The sequence below is a fragment of the Schistocerca nitens genome, chromosome 4 (genome assembly GCF_023898315.1).
Source record: "Schistocerca nitens isolate TAMUIC-IGC-003100 chromosome 4, iqSchNite1.1, whole genome shotgun sequence".
NCBI lineage: Eukaryota > Metazoa > Arthropoda > Insecta > Orthoptera > Acrididae > Schistocerca > Schistocerca nitens.
Genome location: NC_064617.1, coordinates 342,921,473 through 342,944,168, shown reverse-complemented (window position 1 = coordinate 342,944,168; position 22,696 = coordinate 342,921,473). Strand labels below are relative to the sequence as shown.

At 38.9% G+C, this 22,696-nt stretch overlaps 1 protein-coding gene across 1 annotated transcript in view; it reads right to left on the bottom strand.

Annotated features, from left to right (window-relative positions):
- Positions 1–22,696, bottom strand: part of LOC126252297 (fatty acid synthase-like) — a 338,172-nt gene that overhangs the window by 103,988 nt on the left and 211,488 nt on the right. The window contains exons 19-21 of the mRNA XM_049953179.1: positions 20,341–20,531; positions 8,571–8,822; positions 7,199–7,313 (exon numbers count right to left, since the gene is read on the bottom strand). Of these exons, the coding sequence (XP_049809136.1) occupies positions 7,199–7,313; positions 8,571–8,822; positions 20,341–20,531 (558 nt within the window). The remainder of the gene's footprint in view (positions 1–7,198; positions 7,314–8,570; positions 8,823–20,340; positions 20,532–22,696) is intronic.

The following is a 22,696-nucleotide window of genomic DNA, read 5'->3' as shown; positions in this document are numbered from 1 at the left end:
GGTACAGAAAGCTGGTTGAAACCTGAAATTGATAGCAGTGACATTTCTGGGTAAATTTTAAGTGTATATTGAAAGGATAGGCAAATGTGAAATGGAGGTGGTGTATTTGTCACAGAAGACAAAAAACTCAAACCCATCAAGGTAGAAATTGAAGACACAAGTGAGATTATTTGGGCAAGACAGTGTCAGAGGTGGGCTTAAAATGATAACTGGTTCCTTCTGTCACCCACCAGACTGATGTAACCAAAAACTTTAGAGAAAACCTCAGTTCACTTGTACGTAAGTTCCTCAACCATACAGTAATCATCAGTGAAGACTTTAATCATCCAACAATTAATTGGGAAAATTATGATTTTGTTAGTGGTGGGTGTGATAAAACATCCTCTGAAACTATACTAAATGCCTTCTCTGAAAACTACATAGAACAGATAGTTAGAAACCCAATTAATAATGTAAATATATTGGATCAAATGGCAACAAATAGATCTGACCTCTTTTAGGATGTCAACATTGAAACTGGTATCAGTGACCATAATGTGGGCAGTTGTGTCAACAATGACTTCCAAAATACTAAGGACAGCTGAAACAATAAGAGGGATATATATGTTCAGTAGACTAGATAAAAAATCAGTAGTGTCATAATCCATTGAGAAACTTGAAACTTTTATCTTACAGCAGGAGCATGTACAGGAACTATGGCTCAAGTTTAAAAGAATAGTTGACCATGGACTGGACAAAAATGTCCCCAGTAGAACAGTTCATAATGGGAGGGAAGCTCCACGGTATTCAGTCACTGTAAAGAAACTTTTACAGAAACCAAGATTACTGCACAATAGATGTAAAACAAACTGCAGGGCTATAGACAGGGAGATGCTGAATGAAAGACATTTGGCTATCAAGAGATCAACGTGTGATGCCTTCAGTGACTGCCACGGCAGAATTTTGTCAAGGAATCTTTCACAAAACCCAGAGAAATTCAGGTTATATGTAAATCCAGTTATTGGCACCAAAATTAATGTCCAGTCCCTAGTGAATGAGATAGGAGCTGAAATTTTGGGAAGCAAAGCAAAAGCAGCAGAAATCTTAAACTCAATTTTCAAACGGTGCTTTACAAACAAAAACCCAGGATAATTGCCACAATTTAATCATTATACCACTGAAAAGATGAATTGCATAAGTGTTAATATCAGTGGTGTTGAGAAATGGCTAAATTATTAAAATTGAGCAAAGCTCTAGGGCCCAATGGAATCTCTGTCAGATTCTATACTGAATTTGCAGCTGAGTTAGCTCCTCTTCTAACTACAGTCTTTCATAGATCTCTCGAACAAAAAACCCTGCATTCTTGGAAAAAAGAACAGGTCACACCCATCTACAAGAAGGGTAGTGGAAGTGATCCACAAAACTACTGTTCAATGCTCTTTTCATTGATTTGTTGTAGAATCTTAGAACATATTCTGAGCTCAAACATAATGAGGTATCTTGAACAGAATGACCTCCTCAATGCCAACCAGCAATGGATTTCAAAGCCATTGATTACCTGAAACCCAACTTGTGCTTTTCTCACATGACATACTGAAAGCTTTCAATCAAGACAATCAGATAGATGCTGTATTTCTTGATTTCAAAAAAGCATTTGATTCAATTCCACATCTACGTTTATTATCAAAAGTGCAATCATGTGGGGAATCAAGTCAAATATGTAACTAGATTGAGGAGGTTTTGGTTAAGGAGGTCACAACATGTTATCTTGGATGGAGAGTCATTGTCAGATGTAGAAGTAGCTTTGGGTGTGCTCCAGGGAGTTGTGTTGGGGCCCTTGTTATTCATGTTGTATATTAATGACCTTGCAGACAATATTAATAATAAAATAAAGCTTTTTGCAGATGATGGACTTAACTGTAATGAAGTAGTATCTGAAAGAAACTTCACAAATGTTCAGTCAGATACTGATAAGATTGCAAAGTAGTGCAGACATTGGCAACTAGCTATAAATGTTTAGAACTGTAAAACTGTCCACTTCACAAAATGAAAAAACATAGTATCCTATGAGCATAATATCAATGAGTCACTGCTGGAATCGACCAACTCATATAAATACCTTGGTGTAACACTTTGTAGGGATATGAAATGGAATGAACACATAGATTCAGTCATGGATAAAACTGATGGTAGACTTTGGTTTATTGGTAGAATACTGGGGAAGTGCAATCAATCTACAAAGGAGATTGCTTACAAATCACTCGTGTGACCGGTTCTAGAATATTGCTCAAGTATGTGGGACCCGTACCCGGGAATCTTGAATGTATACAGAGAAGGGCAGCATGAATGATCAAAGTTTTGCTTAATCCACTGGAGGGTGTCACAGAGATACTGAAGGAAATGAACTGGAAGACTCTTGAAGATAGACATAAACTATCCTGAGGGAGTCAGTTTTATTCAAAAGTTTCTTCTTTTCTACAACTTCATGTAAGCATGATTGAGTCAAATCTGCATAATTATGAAAAGTTAAGACCATATAATCAAAGATACTGAAAGCAATAGGACTGTTAACCCTAATATAACAAGGCATACAGCATCTAATCTGGTTTGGCACCTTTTGCAGCTTGTGGTCTAGTGGATAGCATTGCTACCTCTGGATCATGGGGTTCTGGGTTCAATTCCTGGCCAGGTTGGGATTTTCTCTGCCCATGGACTGTGCATTTGTGTTGTCCTCATAATTTCATCATTATCATCATCATCATTTGTGACAGTGGTAGACTGGATTGTGTAAAACTTGGACTGTTTGAAAATTGGGACTTTGTACACGCACTTATGACTGCGCAGTTGAGCGTCTCACAAACCAAACATCATCATCATCATCTGGTTTGGCACTAAAACTAAATAGATGCCAGCACACTTCATTTCTGGCTCTCTAAACAAGATGCACATTTTACACAACATACACTGTTGGTGATTTGTTAGTTTGATGTGAGCCAAGGTTCTTAGTGATCATTCAGTGAGGTGGTGGTCAAATTCTTGCCAAACTAAGGAGGACAGAACAAAGAAAATAGGATAGAAAATGTTGGGTTCTGTAAGAAGAAGGAGATGTGAAGATCCACATAATGCATAAATCAGAAACCAGTAAGAGACTTATGATTCTGAGAGGCTAGAAACACTGCTCAGTACCTTCAAAGGAGAAATCAGTTTAGGTGGTGATGTTGTTGCTCTTGTTTACTATGAAGGAGGTGATGAGTTTGGAATCAGCCAATGTTGCGAGCAGTAATGTTTTGTGGTGTAAAGACCATGGGCATTGGTGAAGCTGACACAGAGGAAAGCAGCATCAAAGGTAATAAGCAAGTGCCAGGTGTTGAAGAGAAAGGAAAGACAGAGACCTGATGGAGAAAACAAATTAGTGTCCTTAATATAGGAGGGTAGGCTTTAGGAATTAATTTGAATGCCTTCCTTCATAAGAGCAGAGATTCATTCAGTGAGAGTGCAGTAACTTTCCACAATAGGATGACATGGTGGCTTTGGTTAATGGATTTAGGAGAGAGTATTGAGGATTTTTAATGGATGTAGAAGTTAGGAGTTGCAAAGCAGGAGATTTTTACAGAGAGAGTGAAGTTAGTTCATCAACTTAAATTTCAGGATATTGTGTTTGTGCCATACTAAATTGGTGAAGACTGATGAAGCTCGAGTAGACAGAAACCAATGTGCAAGGAATATTTGCAGCCGGGCAGGGAAATTCAGTGGTCAGGCCAATGGACTATGAGAATGGGGTGGAGAGGAGCCCATGGTTTAACACCAAAGCAGTAACATTATTGACGTTTTGCTAGATACCAGGAAAGTTTCCTGTCTTGCAGGAAGTAAACAAAAGGACGATTAGGGTTTAATATTACATCAACAATGAAATCGTCAGTTATGGAGCACAAGCTTGGATAAGAATAACAATGAAGTCATCTGAGATGGAGCACAAGCTTGGATAGGACAAAGTTATGCAAGGAAATCAGTTATATACAAAACTGTATTAAGGGAGGGGCAAACTAGCGAACTGATCAGAGTGGCAGGTTTTGGGTGGCAATTTTTGTGGAAAACTGTATAAAAGCCATGAGCATCAAACAAGTTCCTAAGGTTTAAATCTCCCACTCACAAGAGAAAATTAATTCATGCACATTAGCAGTGCTGAACAGTTTCCATCCTACTTTCACACTCCAAAAATTTAAATCTCTCATTCACTGTGGATTATTAGTTGATATACATACAGAAGTGTGTTACATAGTATTGTTTATTTTTTACACTATTCACAAGGTAAGAAATACTTCGATACAGTGATGTTAATTAGTTATTTTTGTAACTTATGAGAGAGGATTCTTACATATTTAATATTCATTTGTTAATTATATTACATTGTGGTTGAAATGGCATTAAGGTATGTCCACAACAGCATGGTTTCTTTAATTATGTTAATAAACTCTTAACAAAAGTTATTCAAGAACAGTTTTTTTCCTGTTCGTAATAAAAAAACATATTTTTGAAACTTCCTGGGTGTGTTTTATAAAGAGATTTTTTCAACTTCTGTCAGGCAAATGATGAATTAACTTATCATCACATTTATGTTAACTTTATTACATTGTACATGCACCAGTAATAGCAAGTAGTAGCAGGTCCACACTGGATGATTTTTACACCGATGACTGAATACAGTCTGCTTTAGTTCATTAAATCAAATGGGAAGTGACTTTTAATGTGATTCCTACCCTGTTGTCATTGGATTCTGCTTTGCAATATTTTGATAATCACTGAAGATAATTACTGAAAGAAAGTGAGTAGGTGGAGCTCAGTACCATCTCTGGCAAAAGAAAAAATAAAACAAAAAGAAGAAGCACTGAAGAAAGTTCTGCGCCATGACTTTTTAAAAAATCCGGTAGACAGGAAACACTGTGCTCAAGTGAAATTGTAGAAGAATCAGGAAGTTACACCCCAAATCAACATCAAAAAGAAGAAAAAACACTTTCACCAAAGGAAGGAGAAAATTGATACCCCTGGTTGTTGAAGAACATTTCACACCCAGTGATGTTATTTTTTTTTTGGGTGGGGGAGTGACTAATAAAACCTGTGACTATATCACAATGATGCTAAAAAATTGCAACTTAGAAAATGTTAATGCAAATTAGAATACAGCTCTTCAAACATACTTTAATAATCCTGCATCTAACTGCTGAAGAGAAAAATCATTGTCTGCTGCAAGATGCACAAAAAATTATTTAAGGACTTCAAAAACACAAGATCATCTTATTTATCTTGAGGTCCTTGCTACTGAATCAGACTTCACAATGAAACTGGTCTATGAAGACATTGTAAATGTGTCTGCAAATGACAGGGCAAGGAAAAAACCTTTTTATTTAAAAAATCAGTGTTTTGCCTCTGGTACCTTTCTAAAAGAAATGTAACTTATTTGTACTGTTTGTATTTAATTTTAATAAATGCACTGTTATAGTGTTTGCATTTGTATTTATTGTATGGAACTTTATTAAGTTTTTTTTTATTTGTAATTTTTCTAAACTACAAAATGTCCAAAGATTCTAGTTAGACTACATCAGGATCAGGTAGAGATTCCAAAATCAGACATTGGATCGTAAGGCATACCTAACCAGAGGCAGACACAGACTCAGACCACAATTTAGTAATGCTGGAAGAGTAGGCTGAAGTTTAAGAGACTAGTGAGGAAGAACCACGGATCAAAGAACTGGGATACGGAAGTACTAAGGAATGAAGAGATATGATTCAAATTTTATGTGGCAATAGATACTGCAATAATGTATAGCTCAGTATGAAGTTCAATTGAAGAAGGAATGGACATCTCTAAAAATAGTAATCACTGAAGTTGGAAAGAAAAATGTTGGTACAGGGAAGGTAACTACGAAGAAACTAAAGAACAAACTAAAAGAACAAAAACTTCAGTTGATTAATGAAAAAAGGAAGTACAAAATTATTGAGGTAAATTCAGGAATACAGAAATACAATTCACTTAAGTGGAAAGAGTTCACTGAAGACCCCTATGAGGGGGAGGACTTGTCTGGTGATGTGATAGATGAAGAAACAGGAATTAACATGGAAGAGATAGGGAATTCAGCATTAGAATCAGAATTTAAAAGAGCTTTGGATGACTTAAGATAAAATAAAGCAGAAGGGATAGATAACATTCCATTGGAATTTCTAAAATAAATGCGGCAGTGGTAACATAACGACCATTCACATAGGTGTGTAAAATGTATAAGACTGGTGATATAGCATTAGCCTTTCAGAAAAACAACATCCACACAATTGCAAAGATAGAAAGACCCAACAAGTGTGAGAATTATTGCACAATCAGTAGACTCTTTCTGAGTCAACAAATCCTATGCACATGTCTTGGTTTTTCTTCACTCTTGCTTCCTCTATCAACCACAATGTCAGAACTGCCTCTCTGGTGCCTTTATCTTTCCTCAAGCCAAGCTGATCATCATCTAACAGATCCTGAATTTTCTTTTCCATTCTTCTGTATATTATTCTTGTCAGCAATTTCGATGTATGCCCATACATTGGACAAACTTTAAAAAAACATCATTTATGCATTCCATGTTTGGGGGGGGGGGGGGGGGAGGGGGACAGAGATTGAGATAGAATGGGGGTTTGGAACCCCACTCCTCTGGAATGTGAGGCCACGAACTTAACCACACCATCACAGTATTTTGGGCACAGGTTGGAGCAATGCAGTATGGTATGTGCTGTATGGAGAAAAGCATAATTACAAAAAACAATAGAACAAATAAATGTAGTGTAAAAATGAAAAAGCAATGGAAAAATAACTCAATGGAGGAAAAATCTAGGAAAAACAAACAAATAAAGTAGAATAACTTGCAAAGGATGCTGGCATCATACAACAAAGCATGGGGAGACAACAGTAGGTGTGTGTGTGTTTGTGTGTGTGTGTGTGTGTGTGTGTGTGTGTGTGTGTGTGTGAGTGTGTGAGTGCATACACATTGTTAGCTCTATCTGTTATTTTCAATAATTTTGTTTTATCTTTCCTGAGTTGATTTGCATACTGCTGTAGCTTCACACTAGAGGTAAATTATCACAAGTTGATCTGATTCATGATGTGTTTACACATATGATTTTTATTACTTTTTGAAGCAGAAATAAGAAACTTCTTAAAAATTTCATTCCATGAAAAGCTTACCTGTTCTGATAATTTTTCTGGGAGAACATTAATTGGGAGTTTTCCACTTGCCATCATTATGTCTTTGAAATTGAGGGCAGAATAATATACAGAGAAATAAGTTTCTGGAAAATCCCTGTTAAATAAAATACATTTTGTAATTTTCTCATTTGGACAATATTTTCTGTATACAAGAAACACATACATGCAGACACACACACACACACACACACACACACACACACACACACACACACACACACACACTTTATGACATGAAAAATTTCTTGAATATTCAAAGTAGTAGTATTACATTATTAAAAGAAAATAAACATTTGTGTTCACTAATCTCTGTGGACATAAAATGTTCTTGCTCTTTAAGTGTTTTTATGACACAAGAAGGACAAATGTTATTGATTTTGGGAATATTTGGTTAGAAAGGAATAAGTACAGTGGAAGTTTTAAATCATTCTTTAAACACCTTTTTTCTGGGCGAGATAGCAGTATGGCGTACCAGCACATACCATGAAAAATCAAGCACTGAGTAAGTGAGTCCACCTCCATAGATGAAAACTCAACATGGTGACTCTATGCAGAGGACCCAGATTCAATTTCTGAACATGCCAAGGATTTTGTCTTTGTGAGAGGGCTGGAATACAGTTCACTGTTTCATGAAGACAATAGGAACTACTTAAATGAGATGTAGTGATCCCATGGTCTGGAAAGCTGATGACACCTTGGAGAGCAGTGTGCTGATACCATGCCCTTCCACACCTATCCAAATGATGTCTTAAGACAATTCACTCAGGGACAGAGTACACTGAAAAGCTCTATGAGAGGCAGGACTTGTCTGGTGAAGTGCTAGTTGAAGAAACAGGAGTTGGTGCAGAAGAGATATGAGATCCAGTATTAGGATCAGAATTTAAAAGAGCTTTTTAAAAGAACAGCACAGTGGCTGGTGAACATTGTGTATTCACTCTGGGTCAGATTAAAAAGTTATTTTAAGAGTAAGTGAAGATCTTTGATAGCAAACAGAAATGCCATAATTTTTATAATTCTATCAAGTGGGCCTCTGTTGTTCTCAGTGTTAAATTAATGTGAAAGCATACTTCACCAGGTACACATAAAGGGAAATAAGAGTGTTTCTGTTACATAGGTTGTCAACAAATATATGTTTAATAAGATTCAGTAATTTCAGATGTCTTGTAGGAATGGTATTACTATCATACAAAAAACATAAGTTCCTACAACCATTGCTATTATATGTTGTTTGTGCTTCAGCATGATACCAATATGCACTATCCTACTGCATCTCACATTAAATGTGACTGTAGAGATATCTGGAAAGAAAGACAATGAAAATTGAACAAGAAACATGCATTTTTTAACTCACGCTGTATTACTCATCAATGGTGGCTCTGCCTGCACCCAGCATAGACTTGACAAATTTCCTGGGTTCTGTATGTTCATGTAAGCATATTCTGTCATTACTGAAAGTGGTTCTGGTGGTTGCAAAGTGTATCTGTAGCTTCCCCAGCACCGATCTTTATATACATTCACTGCCAATCCTAATGCAAGTTGATTATTGTAGAATGGAAGATTAGGATCGAATTTGGGAACATCAGAATCAAGAAGTACCAGACACCTGCAACAGACAAAATAATTCAATTGCATACATAAATAAGAAACTTTCAACTCTTAAGATACAGTATTATGTCAGAAATGACAACAATGAATCCAACATTTTCACTAGATGTCTCTGAACAATTATTTTTACCACCACACGAATAGTTGATTCATAGCCATGCATTGTTTACCTCACTTTGAAAATCATTGCATGAAACACTTCAGAAGAAGACTTAATGTTACCACAGACTGGTATAAAGAGTGTTTTAATGCAACTACACTGTGTAAGCATTATTAAATCCACCACATATTCCTGTTAATGCTGTGATCATTATACGTAGTTATTCATGAACTCTGCAAGTACTGAAAAAAGACAGTTAAACTTGTTTAAATGGAAATGGCTGATCAGACTATACTTGCTCATTTTTTAACAATATTTATTTTATGACAAGCCATGCCACCACCAGTTGTTCAGTTCTGCTAGACCAATGGGTGGCATTATTAACTTCCATTAGACAATATGTCTCTTTGTCAAGAATGCAAAACCTGTATGGTGCAAAAAGTGGCAACTGTCGCTGAATAAGGAACAGTGAGAGATCACACTCATGAGTACAAAAAGAAAGGCATTAAATTTTGGTTACATGATAAACCACGCAAATTTAAAGGCTGCTAATTCGACCAAATAACTAGAAGCTACAATTAAGAACAACTGACATTGGAATGATCACATCGGTAATGCTGTGGAGACGGCAAAGCAAAGACTGCTTTTTATTGGCAGAACAATTACAAGATGCAACAGAACTACTAAAGGAACTGCTGACACTATGCTTATTTATCATCTGCTAATATGGTATGGGATCCTTACCAAGTAGGATTGATATAGGATATCTAAAATGTCCAAAGAGGGGTAGCTCCTTTTGTATTATCACAAAATAAGGGAGAAAGTGTCACAGATATGAAAAGTGAGTTTGTGTGGCAATGATTTAAACAAAGGTCTTTCATATTGCAGCAAGATCTTTTCCAGAAATTCTAATCACCAACTTTCTCCTCTGAATGCGAAAATATTTTATTGTCATCAACCTACATAGGGAGAAATGATCATCATAATAAAATAACAGAAATCAGATTTCACACAGAGAGGTTTAAGTGCTCATTTGCCCCAGGCTCTGTTAGAGAGTGGAACAGTTGAAAAATAGACTGAAGGATGTTCAAAGAACCCTCTGCCAGACACTTAGGTGTCAACTGCAGAGTAGTGATATAGATGTAGAAACTATACACTGATGGGAATTTCTTCACATTCCTCTTCACTTCCTTTCTCAGTTAGATGTGTTTAGCACTGGTCACTTTGCTGGCAAAATTATTTTTATTGCACTATTTCACTGTAGGATTGTACAGAAATATAAACAGAGGAAAGGCCAAGATGTAGTTTTCTTAATATTTTTTTGCAAAATTTCTCTACTGCAGTGTCACAATGGGTGGTAGGTTCACCTGACATGCCAGTGACGGACTCCCACTGCACACATTTGTTGATTCTTTGGCTATTAAAGAATGAAAGTTCTCTTTTTCTTGAAAACTGTGTTAAATAGACTCTGAGTCTGAGTTTTCTTGCCTACAGTATTTTAGGAATGGTCACTCTATCAGTAAGAGGATTTCACAACACTGTTTTCAAATATGACTGAACCATCACTAGAAGACCATATCTGGGCAACCAGCACATGAGTCAAAATGTTATTAATCACACAGGTTTTGTGGTGATATGGAATAACATGTGTAACAAAAAGATTGGCAAATTGATCATCAGATTTCTTGTAACAAAGATATTGCCAAATTGATCATCAGCTTTCTTTAAACAAATAATTTCATAATTAAGTGACATCAACAAAATTATATCTTCCATCTTTTTTCTTGGTGAGATTCATTTTGTTCATTCATTCACTTATTCAGTAAGTAACTCATCGTACCCTACAGAACCTGTTAGGAAGAGGAACCTTCAACTATGTTAATGAGCAAAAATATACATTAACAAATTGAAGCAGCTGAATTAATAATTAAATATCATTAGTTCAATATAAACTATTTGAACACACTAAAGTTAAATTTAACATAATACAGGCAGGAGGAAAGCCATTATTTCCAAATGAAAACTTCTACTTTCCTCACTATCAGCTGTTACCACTTTCTTACTTACATATGAATACAAAAAAGGATAGTTTGGTGCTCACCACCTAAAGGAGAAATTGAGTGGCAGATAGGCACATTTAAAGTACTTTTATAAGTATATTAAAATGTCAGACAAAGTCTTTCCTCAGGCATAGAAACAAACACACACACACACACACACAAAACACATAACTCACAAGTACACATGGCATACTGAAGTGCTAAAGCCTGACTGCTGTAAGCAGGAAGCACTGCTGGGGTTGAGCAACTACGATCGTGTTCTCTACCAGGTTTTAGACTACCTCTCACCATGCCTTGAAAGGAGAGATATCTTTAACACTACACTATCCTCCTCACCCCTCCCAGAATGGCACTCTGCCCATCCACCCAACCTATGGAATATCATTGTCCATCCCTGTTCCACACCCCCTCCCAATCATCCCTGTAACAGATCTAAATGTAAGACCTGTTCCATACACCCTCACACTACTCCACCACATCAGAGGCAGGGCCACATGTGAAACCAGCCTGATCTACCAACTTAGTTTGAACACTGTGCAGCATTCTTTATTGGTATTACCACTATCAGGCTGTTTGTTCACATGAATGGCCACTGCAAAACTGTGACACAAGAGACAGCTGGGCTACCTAATTGCCTGCGTCATCTGCCTCTATCCTAGCCAAGGTTACTGCTCACTGCAGTAAGGCCTGAGTGCCCAGAGCAATGGTGGTCATCTGTGTTTGAGTTGTGCATATATGAATGTGTGTGTGTGTGTGTGTGTGTGTGTGTGTGTGTGTGTGTGTGTGTGTGTGCGTTTTCTCTCTATGTGTGAGGAAGGACTTGTCTCATAGCTTAGTGTATCCTTAAATGTGATTGCCAGCCACTCAATACCCTCTCCATGTGGTGAGTAGTGGCCTATCATATTTCAGTGATGTTATTAGAGAGAGAGAGGAGCGGGAGGGGGCAGGGGAGAGAGACAGAGAGAGAAGGAAGATAAAGACAATCCAAAGCAGACCAGCACATTTCATCACACGTTCATTTTGAAAGTACAAGAGTATATTGGAAATGCTGATCAAACTACAGTGGCAAACATTACAAGAGAGGTGAGTTTCATGGGGAGATTTACTTTTAAAATTTCAAGAATGAAAATTATGAAAGGAGGTACTTAATATACTACTCAACACTTTATGGCAGATTAAAACGGTGTGCCATACCAGGATTGAAACTGGAACCTTTGCCTTTCGCAGGCAAGTTCTCTAATAACTGAGCTACCAAAGCACTACTCATGACCTGCCCCTCAACTTTACTTCCACCAATATCTCATCTCTAATCTTCCAAACTTCACAGAAGTCCTCCTGCATAACTTGCAGAACTAGCATTCCTGGGTGTAAGGCTATTGCAAATACATGGTTTAGCCACGTCGTGGGGGATCATTTCTAGTATGAATTTTTCACTCTGCAGTGGAGTGTGTGCTGATATGAAACTTTCTGGTAGATAAAAATTGTGTGCCAGACTGGGGCTCAAATCTGGAAACTTCGCCTTTCACAGGCAAATACTCTAGTGACTGAGCTACATGAATGTGACCCACGACCTGTCCTCATATCTTTACTTCCACTATTTCCTCATCTCCTACCTTCCAGACTCCACAAGAGTTATGCAGGAAAACTTCTGTGAAGTTTGAAAGGTAGGAGACCAAGTTCAAGTCCTGGTCTGTCACACAGTTTCGATCTGTCAGGAAGTTTCAAATTAGCACACACTCTACTGCAGAGTGAAAAATTCATTCTGGGTGTGGCTAAGCCAAGTCTCTGCAAGATCCTTTCTTCTCCATGTTCTGGAATATATTAGTTTTTCACATATTTGTCTTGGAAATGAACATTGAGGGAAAATCAGAGAAATTGGGTAATTATTGAAGCTTATCAGCAGTTAGTCCTCTTGCATATCATTTGTAAATGGAAAGGAATGGGAGAACTAATAGTTGTTGTTGTTGTGGTCTTCAGTCCTGAGACTGGTTTGATGCAGCTCTCCATGCTACTCCATGCTGTGCAATCTTCTTCATCTCCCAGTACCTACTGCAGCCTACGTCCTTCTGAATCTGCTTAGTGTATTCATCTCTTGGTCTCACTCTACGATTTTTATCCTCCACGCTGACCTCCAGTACCAAATTGGTGATCCCTTGATGCCTCAGAACATGTACTACCAACCGATCCCTTCTTCTGGTCAAGTTGTGCCACAAACTTCTCTTCTCTTCAATCCTATTCAATACTTCCTCATTAGTTATGTGATCTACCCATCTAATCTTCAGCATTCTTCTGTAGCACCACATTTCGAAAACTTCTATTCTCTTCTTGTCCAAACTATTTATCGTCCATGTTTCACTTCCATACATGGCTACACTCCATACAAATACTTTCACAAATGACTTCCTGCCACTTAAATCTATACTTGATGTTAACAAATTTCTCTTCTTCAGAAACGCTTTCCTTGCGATTGCCAGTCTACATTTTATATCCTCTCTACTTCAACCATCATCAGTTATTTTGCTCCCTAAATAGCAAAACTCCTTTACTACTTTAAGTGTCTCATTTCCTAATCTAATTCCCTCAGCATCAACCGACTTAATTCGACTGCATTCCATTATCCTCGTTTTGCTTTTGTTGATGTTCATCTTATATCCTCATTTCAAGACACTGTCCATTCCATTCAACTGCTCTTCCAAGTCCTTTGCTGTCTCTGGCAGAATTACAATGTCATCGGCGAACCTCAAAGTTTTTAGTTCTTCTCCATCGATTTTAATACCTACTCCGAATTTTTCTTTTGTGTCCTTTACTGCTTGCTCAATATACAGATTGAATAACATCGGGAAGAGGCTACAACCCTGTCTTACTCCCTTCCCAACCACTGCTTCCCTTTCATGTCCCTCGACTCTCACAACTGCCATCTGGTTTCTGTACAAACTGTAAATAGCCTTTCGCTCCCTGTATTTTACCCATGCCACCTTTAGAAATTGAAAGAGAGTATTCCAGTCAACATTGTCAAAAGCTTTCTCTAAGTCTACAAATGCTAGAAACGTAGGTTTGCCATTCCTTAATCTTTCTTCTAAGATAAGTCGTAAGGTCAGTATTGCCTCACGTGTTCCAGTATTTCTACGGCATCCAAACTGATCTTCCCCGAGGTCGGCTTCTACTAGTTTTTCCATTCGTCTGTAAAGAATTCGTGTTAGTATTTTGCAGCTGTGGCTTATTAACTGATTGTTCGGTAATTTAAAGATCTGTCAACACCTGCTCTCTTTGGGATTGGAATTATTATATTCTTCTAGAAGTCTGAGGGTATTTCGCCTGTTTCATACATCTTGCTCACCAGATGGTAGAGTTTTGTCAGGACTGGCTCTCCCGAGACCGTCAGTAGTTCCAATGGAATGTTGTCTACTCCGAGGGCCTTGTTTTGACTCAGGTCTTTCAGTGCTCTGTCAAACTCTTCACGCAGTATCGTATCACCCATTTCATCTTCATCTACACCCTCTTCCATTTCCATAATATTGTCCTCAAGTACATCGCCCTTATATAGACCCTCTATATACTCCTTCCACCTTTCTGCTTTCCCTTCTTTGCTTAGAACTGGGTTTCCATCTGAGCTCTTGATATTCATACAAGTGGTTCTCTTCTCTCCAAAGGTCTCTTTAATTTTCCTGTAGGCAGTATCTATCTTACCCCTAGTGAGATAAGCCTCTACATCCTTACATTTGTCCTCTAGCCATCCCTGCTTAGCCATTTTGCACTTCCTGTTGATCTCATTTTTGAGACGTTTGTATTCCTTTTTGCCTGCTTCATTTACTGCATTTTCATATTTTCTCCTTTCATCAATTAAATTCAATATTTCTTCTGTTACCCAAGGATTTCTACTAGTCCTCGTCTTTTTACCTACTTGATCCTCTGCTGCCTTCACTACTTCATCCCTCAAAGCTACCCATTTTTCTTCTACTGTATTTCTTTCCCCCATTCCTGTCAATTGTTCCCTTAAGCTCTCCCTGAAACTCTGTACAACCTCTGGTTCTTTCAATTTATCCGGGTCCCATCTCCATAAATTCCCACCTTTTTGCAGTTTCTTCAGTTTTAATCTACAGGTCATAACCAATAGATTGTGGTCAGAGTCCACATCTGCCCCTGGAAATGTCATACAATTTAAAACCTGGTTCCTAAATCTCTGTCTTACCAATATATAATCTATCTGATACCTTTTAGTATCTCCAGGGTTCTTCCATGTATACAACCTTCTTTCATGATTCTTAAACCAAGTGTTAGCTATGATTAAGTTGTGCTCTGTGCAAAATTTTACCAGGCGGCTTCCTCTTTCATTTCTTAGCCCCAATCCATATTCACCTACTATGATTCCTTCTCTCCCTTTTCCTACACTCGAATTCCATTCCCCCAAGACTATTTTTAATTTTCGTCTCCCTTCACTATCTGAATAATTTCTTTTATTTCATCATACATTTCTTCAATTTCTTCGTCATCTGCAGACCTAGTTGGCATATAAACTTGTACTACTGTAGTAGGTGTGGGCTTAATATCTATCTTGGCCACAATAATGCGTTCACTATGCTGTTTGTAGTAGCTTACCCACGTTCCTATTTTCCTATTCATTATTAAAACTACTCCTGCATTACCCCTATTTGATTTTGTGTTTATTACCCTGTAGTCACCTGACCAGAAGTCTTGTTCCTCCTGCCACCGAACTTCACTAATTCCCACTATATCTAACTTTAACCTATCCATTTCGCTTTTTAAATTTTCTAACCTACCTGCCCGATTAAGGGATCTGACATTCCACGCTCCGATCCGTAGAACGCCAGTTTTCTTCCTTCTGACAACGACATCCTATTGAGTAGTCCCCACCCGGAGATCCGAATGGGGGACTATTTTACCTCCTGAATATTTTACCCAAGAGGACGCCATCATCATTTAATCATACAGTAAAGCTGCATGCCCTCGGGAAAAATTACGGCCGTAGTTTCCCCTTCCTTTCAGCCGTTCACAGTACCAGCACAGCAAGGCCGTTTTGGTTATTGTTACAAGGCCAGATCAGTCAATCATCCAGACTGTTGCCCTTGCAACTACTGAAAAGGCTGCTGCCCCTCTTCAGGAACCACACATTTGTCTGGCCTCTCAATAGATACCCCTCCATTGTGGTAGTACCTACAGTACGGCTATCTGTATCGCTGAGGCACGCAAGCCTCTCCCACAAACGGCAAGGTCCATGGTTCATTTGGGGGAGGAGGGGGAATAATGGTTTCCCTCTCTCTCTCTCTCTCTCTCTCTCTCTCTCTCTATATATATATATATATATATATATATATATATATATATATATATATATATATATATATAGGGAGTGGAGCTGGAAGTGGGAAATTGAGTAGATGGGAGATCCATCAATGCAATCAACGCAATCTGGAACCACAACACCGTAAATCAGTAGTTAACCTTTCCTCCAAACCTCTCTCCCAATCCGAAACCTCTGTCCTATCCAAAGGGCTCTCCTTCAGCCCCACTCTCAGATTCAACCAAACAGCCCTCGTCAAAGATTTACTGTCCTACACTCGTACTCTCTGCTGGAAGTATCACTTTGCCATGAAGAAAAATGATCCTAATCCTACTCCTAATGATCCAACTCCCCAAGACACTATCCAAATTCAACCTTGCCTGGAACAGTTCTGTCCTCCATTACAGCGGGACCCACCTCTTCTTCCTCAAAATCACCCTCTCCAAACCTTCCAGCCTAGCCTCTCAATCCTTCTTAAAAAACCTTAATCCTACTCCCAACATCACCACTGCTGAAGCCCAAGCTATCTGTGATCAGAAGGCTGACCGATCCATCGTCATTCTTCCGGCGGACAAGCGTTCCACGACCGTGGTACTTGACCGTCGGGAGTATGTGTCTGAGGGACTGCGTCAGCTTTCAGACAACACCACATACAAAGTTTACCAAGGTAATCCCATTCCTGATGTCCAGGCGGAGCTTCAAGGAATCCTCAGAACCTTAGGCCCCCTACAAAACCTTTCACCTGACTCCACCAACCTCCTGACCCCACCGACACCGCGCACCCCTACCTTCTACCTTCTTCCCAAAATTCATAAACCCAACCATCCCGGCCGCCCCATTGTAGCTGGTTACCAAGCCCCCACAGAGTGTATCTCTGCCTACATAGATCAACACCTTCAACCCATGACATGCAGTCTCCCATCCTTCATCAAAGACACGAACCACTTTCTCGCCTGGAATCCTTACCCAATCTGTTACCCCCGGAAACCATCCTTGTAACCATTGATGCCACTTCCTTATACACAAATATTCCACACGTCCAGGGCCTTGCTGCGATGGAGCACTTCCTTTCACGCTGATCACCTGCCACCCTACCTAAAACCTCTTTCCTCATTACCTTAGCCAGCTTCATCCTGACTCACAACTTCTTCACTTTTGAAGGCCAGACATACCAACAATTAAAGGGAACAGCCATGGGTACCAGGATGGCCCCCTCGTACGCCAACCTATTCATGAGTCGCCTAGAGGATGCCTTCTTGGTTACCCAGGCCTGCCAACCCAAAGTTTGGTACAGATTTATTGATGACATCTTCATGATCTGGACTCACAGTGAAGAAGAACTCCAGAATTTCCTCTCCAACCTCAACTCCTTTGGTTCCATCAGATTCACCTGGCCCTACTCCAAATTCCATGCCACTTTCCTTGACATTGACCTCCATCTGTCCAATGGCCAGCTTCACACGTCCGTCCACATCAAACCCACCAACAAGCAACAGTACCTGCATTATGACAGCTGCCACCCATTCCACATCAAACGGTCCCTTCCCTACAGCCTAGGTCTTCGTGGCAAACGAATCTGCTCCAGTCCGGAATCCCTGAACCATTACACCAACAACCTGACAACAGCTTTCGCATCCCGTAACTACCCTCCTGACCTGGTACAGAAGCAAATAACCAGAGCCACTTCCTCATCACCTCAAACCCAGAACCTCCCACAGAAGAACCACAAAAGTGCCCCACTAGTGACAGGATACTTTCCGGGACTGGACCAGACTCTGAATGTGGCTCTCCAGCAGGGATATGACTTCCTCAAATCCTGCCCTGAAATGAGATCCATCCTTCATGAAATCCTCCCCACTCCACCAAGAGTGTCTTTCCGCCGTCCACCTAACCTTCCTAACCTGTTAGTTCATCCCTATGAAATCCCCAAACCACCTTCCCTACCCTCTGGCTCCTATCCTTGAAACCGCCCCCGGTGTAAAACCTGTCCCATGCACCCTCCCACCACCACCTACTCCAGTCCTGTAACCCGGAAGGTGTACACGATCAAAGGCAGAGCCACGTGTGAAAGCACCCACGTGATCTACCAACTGACCTGCCTACACTGTGACGCATTCTATGTGGGAATGACCAGCAACAAACTGTCCATTCGCATGAATGGACACAGGCAGACAGTGTTTGTTGGTAATGAGGATCACCCTGTGGCTAAACATGCCTTGGTGCACGGCCAGCACATCTTGGCACTGTGTTACACCATCCGGGTCATCTGGATACTTCCCACCAACACCAACCTATCCGAACTCCGGAGATGGGAACTTGCTCTTCAATATATCCTCTCTTCCCGTTACCCACCACGCCTCAATCTCCGCTAATTTCAAGTTGCCGCCACTCATACCTCACCTGTCATTCAACATCATCTTTGCCTCTGCACTTCTGCCTCGACTGACATCTCTGCCCAAACTCTTTGTCTTTAAATATGTCTGCTTGTGTCTGTATATATGTGGATGGATATGTGTGTGTGTGCGAGAGTATACCCGTCCTTTTTTCCCCCTAAGGTAAGTCTTTCCGCTCCCCGGATTGGAATGACTCCTTACCCTCTCCCTTAAAACCCACATCCTTTCGTCTTTCCCTCTAAGCTAAAGGACGTGAGAGGGGGAAATGTTTTACACTTTATCTTCTAGTCCTGACAACTAAGTGTGCCTCATGTTGATCAGCTGTTATGGTATAAATTTTGACACATAACATGGATTAGTGAATGTGCATTACAGAGACAGTCATCATCAAATGTGGTACTGCTTTGTAGCAAGGAATATATATATTGTAGAAAAAGTGACATCAAAACAGTTACTAAACATTTCTGGTCATGTATCATATTATGTAATGCATTTAGATATAAGTGCAATTACTGTTATTAAACACTTAATAACCTGCTCACACACACAACACAACACTTCGTCAAGCAATTACTGTGTCACAACTTTAGGGTTGCTGTGGGTGGCAGCAATCTGAAACAGTTGACACACAGTGTTCCAAACGGTGCAGACGTTTAACAGTACTTTGGGGCCGGTGGCCAACAGTTGCATCCTCACTATAGTCAGTCTACTGGGGGCTAATAACATACTGATTTATGTAGGTTACCAATTAATAGTAACATCAGAATACATGCAGCCCGAGATGCTGCCCCACAATATTAGTATTGGCTCTTGAGCAAACCATTGGCTTAAACCATTGATTATTATGCTTGTTCCACCAGAAAATACCACAGGTTTTTAATTGTCTCTTAAACCACTGTTAGGTAATGTAAGTGGAAAATATAAGTAAACTCAACACCAAACTTTCCATGTTCTCATATTTTATGTTCCCTCATCCTCAGTTTACTTTTAGTCTTGTGGTATACATCTTCGGTGGAATACCCCGCTTTCTGTCATATAGATACAAACACTTGTAAGGGGGATACCATTAAAGGCATAAAATTTTAGCCTCCCAAGTAGAAGTCAATTGTCCACAGAATCGGAGACTCTGGCAACATCACTAAATACAAGTACATCAACATTGTTTTTGTTACTTATTTCTAACATAATTTCATTTTTAATGTCACATATCTTTTCGGGTGAGTGTATTACTTACAGTCTTTATGAAAGCTTAACTGAGAAGAAATTAAAACATTTCATTTTGAAAAATGACACAGTAATCTATTGTAGGCCACATCATCGAAACATTGTGAAAAGCCTGGATAGAGTAAAATGAGTATCTAATTGGATATTATTTGCTTACTTCATTTTTCTAAATGGACATCACTAGATCATATGTCATTAAGCAACTCTGTGTTGAGTCACTGACTGATCACAAAGAAGCTTAAAAGTGGTCCTACCAACATGGTACAATATTTTAATGCCCCACAGGAAACATCATCATAGCCAAAAGAATTGCTGTTTCTTAGTAAAATGATAATTTTAATGATCTCCTCAGGAGTTGTTCCTTTGAAAACATTTTCTGTTATTGGAATACACAGTGTCCACATCAGTAAAATTCATTTATATTTGTTCTCCCTACTTACCTGATTTTCTCCCCTCCAGGTTCTTTTCTAAGGCAGTTGACTAAACCCACTACACCATTTGATATCTTATCTTCTGAAATTATAAGTATATCATGCTCTCCACCTTCTACGCACTGCTTCAGGTCCTTCACCCATGAAAACTGCTTGTCACTTGTAATGGTTATTGTCTTCAATTTTGGTCTTGCTGTTTCCTACAAACAATGATAACTAGTACATTTTACTAAATAGGAATACATGCATTTGTAAAAATAACCATCAGTTCCAAAAGTAACCAACAAATGTACTTCACTAAACCCAAAAATGTAGATTTTTGGGAGAGTATATTTCTCACAACAGTAAAATGGGTTGCTAGTATACAGGGTGTTACAAAAAGGTACAGCCAAACTTTCAGGAAACATTCCTCACACACAAAGAAAGAAAATATGTTATGTGGAGATGTGTCCGGAAATGCTTACTTTCCATGTTAGAGCTCATTTTATTACTTCTCTTCCATTCACATTAATCATGGAATGGAAACACACAGCAACAGAATGTACCAGCGTGACTTCAAACACTTTGTTACAGGAGATGTTCAAAATGTCCTCTGTTAGTGAGGATATATGCATCCACCCTCCATCGCATGGAATCCATGATGTGCTGATGCAGCCCTGGAGAATGTCGTATTGTATCACAGCCATCCACAGTACGAGCATGAAGAGTCTCTACATTTGGTACCGGGGTTGCATAGACAAGAGCTTTCAAATTCCCCCATAAATGAAAGTCAAGAGGGTTGAGGTCAGGAGAGTGTGGAGGCCATGGAATTGGTCCACCTCTACCAATCCATCGGTCACTGAATCTGTTGTTGAGAAGCGTACGAACACTTCAACTGAAATGTGCAGGAGCTCCATCGCGCATGACCCACATGTTGTGTCGTACATGTAAAGGCACATGTTCTAGCAGCACAGGCAGAGTATCCCATATGAAATCATGATAATGTGCTCCATTGAGCGTAGGTGGACGAAACTAAAATGAGCTCTAACATGGAAATTAAGCGTTTCCGGACACATGTCCACATAACATCTTTTCTTTATTTGTGTGTGAGGAATGTTTCCTAAAAGTTTGGCAGTACCTTTTTTAACACCCTATATACATGTACTTTAATCATGTATTTGTAAGTGATAAAAAAATTAATAAAGTGACTGTATATGAAATAAGAAAATATTGGCATAATAACTCAACAACCATGTTGCCATACTGTATATTTATCTTCTGTAGCAATGGCATAAGTATATTCCTAATTTTCATAGAACAATCCAGAATTAATGAAGATGCAACACTTTTCAATCATCGGGTGATGAACACTTCATTCAAGCACCACTACAGAGCTTAGTGTACTGAGCAAAACAGTCTCAAAGCTTAGTAAACTACACACTACTTTCAGAGTCTGTCTCAGAACTAGTGTAACTGATTTCCTGGTCATTTGGAAGGAGTGAATGGTTATCTTTATGCTGGGATTAATGGTGGGGGATATCACATGATCTAGGGGACCTGGTTCACTTGCTGCTGAGCCATGCTGCAGAACTGTTTCAGTAAACTTAGGATTAAACTGAACAGCTCTGCAAAGCAAACTGTTAATATGACCTGTGAAACTTACAATGAGTGAAGAATGACATAATTTTGAGGTACTAGTAAATGAAATAATTCATATGCTTAAATGAGTTGCCTCAACAGCCTCATGCTTGTTAACTGCAATGGGCTTACGAAGCTTAAAAAAGTTTCTGGTAGTGGTGTACCAATGTAAGATGAGGTGTACTGATGTGAGACAGGCATATTTTGAAGACTATTAATTGATTGTACATGTATTGGACAAACCATAATCTCTTGCTATTAAAATTCCCTTGAAAACCATAGACTAATGTAAAAGTAACAGCAGTCACAACAGTAGTCTGGATGATTTTAGTCTAAAGTGAAAAATTATATTGACAGTTTCAGCCACAGTATTATTAGAGGCACTATTTTAATAGAAAAGTTGTACAGTAACGACAAAGAACAGGAGGATATTATTTACAATTTTATATGAGAACAAAGAACATACAGATAGCATTGGATTTAGAATGAAAGTACATGTAAAAGTATTGGAGTGTAACAAGTTTTTAAATGTAACCATATGTTTCACTTCTTCCTATTAAACCAATGAAAGGCATTCATGGGAAAACATTCTTTAGATAAGTATCATAGAAACAATTTCCCACTGTGCATGCATTTGTGTGACCTATGTCCAGAAACGAGAAGCCTTAGGACAGAGCATTAGTGATAATAATGATTAAAAAATTTCAAGAAATAATGGAAAAAGATACAACATTACCGGGAGCAACCC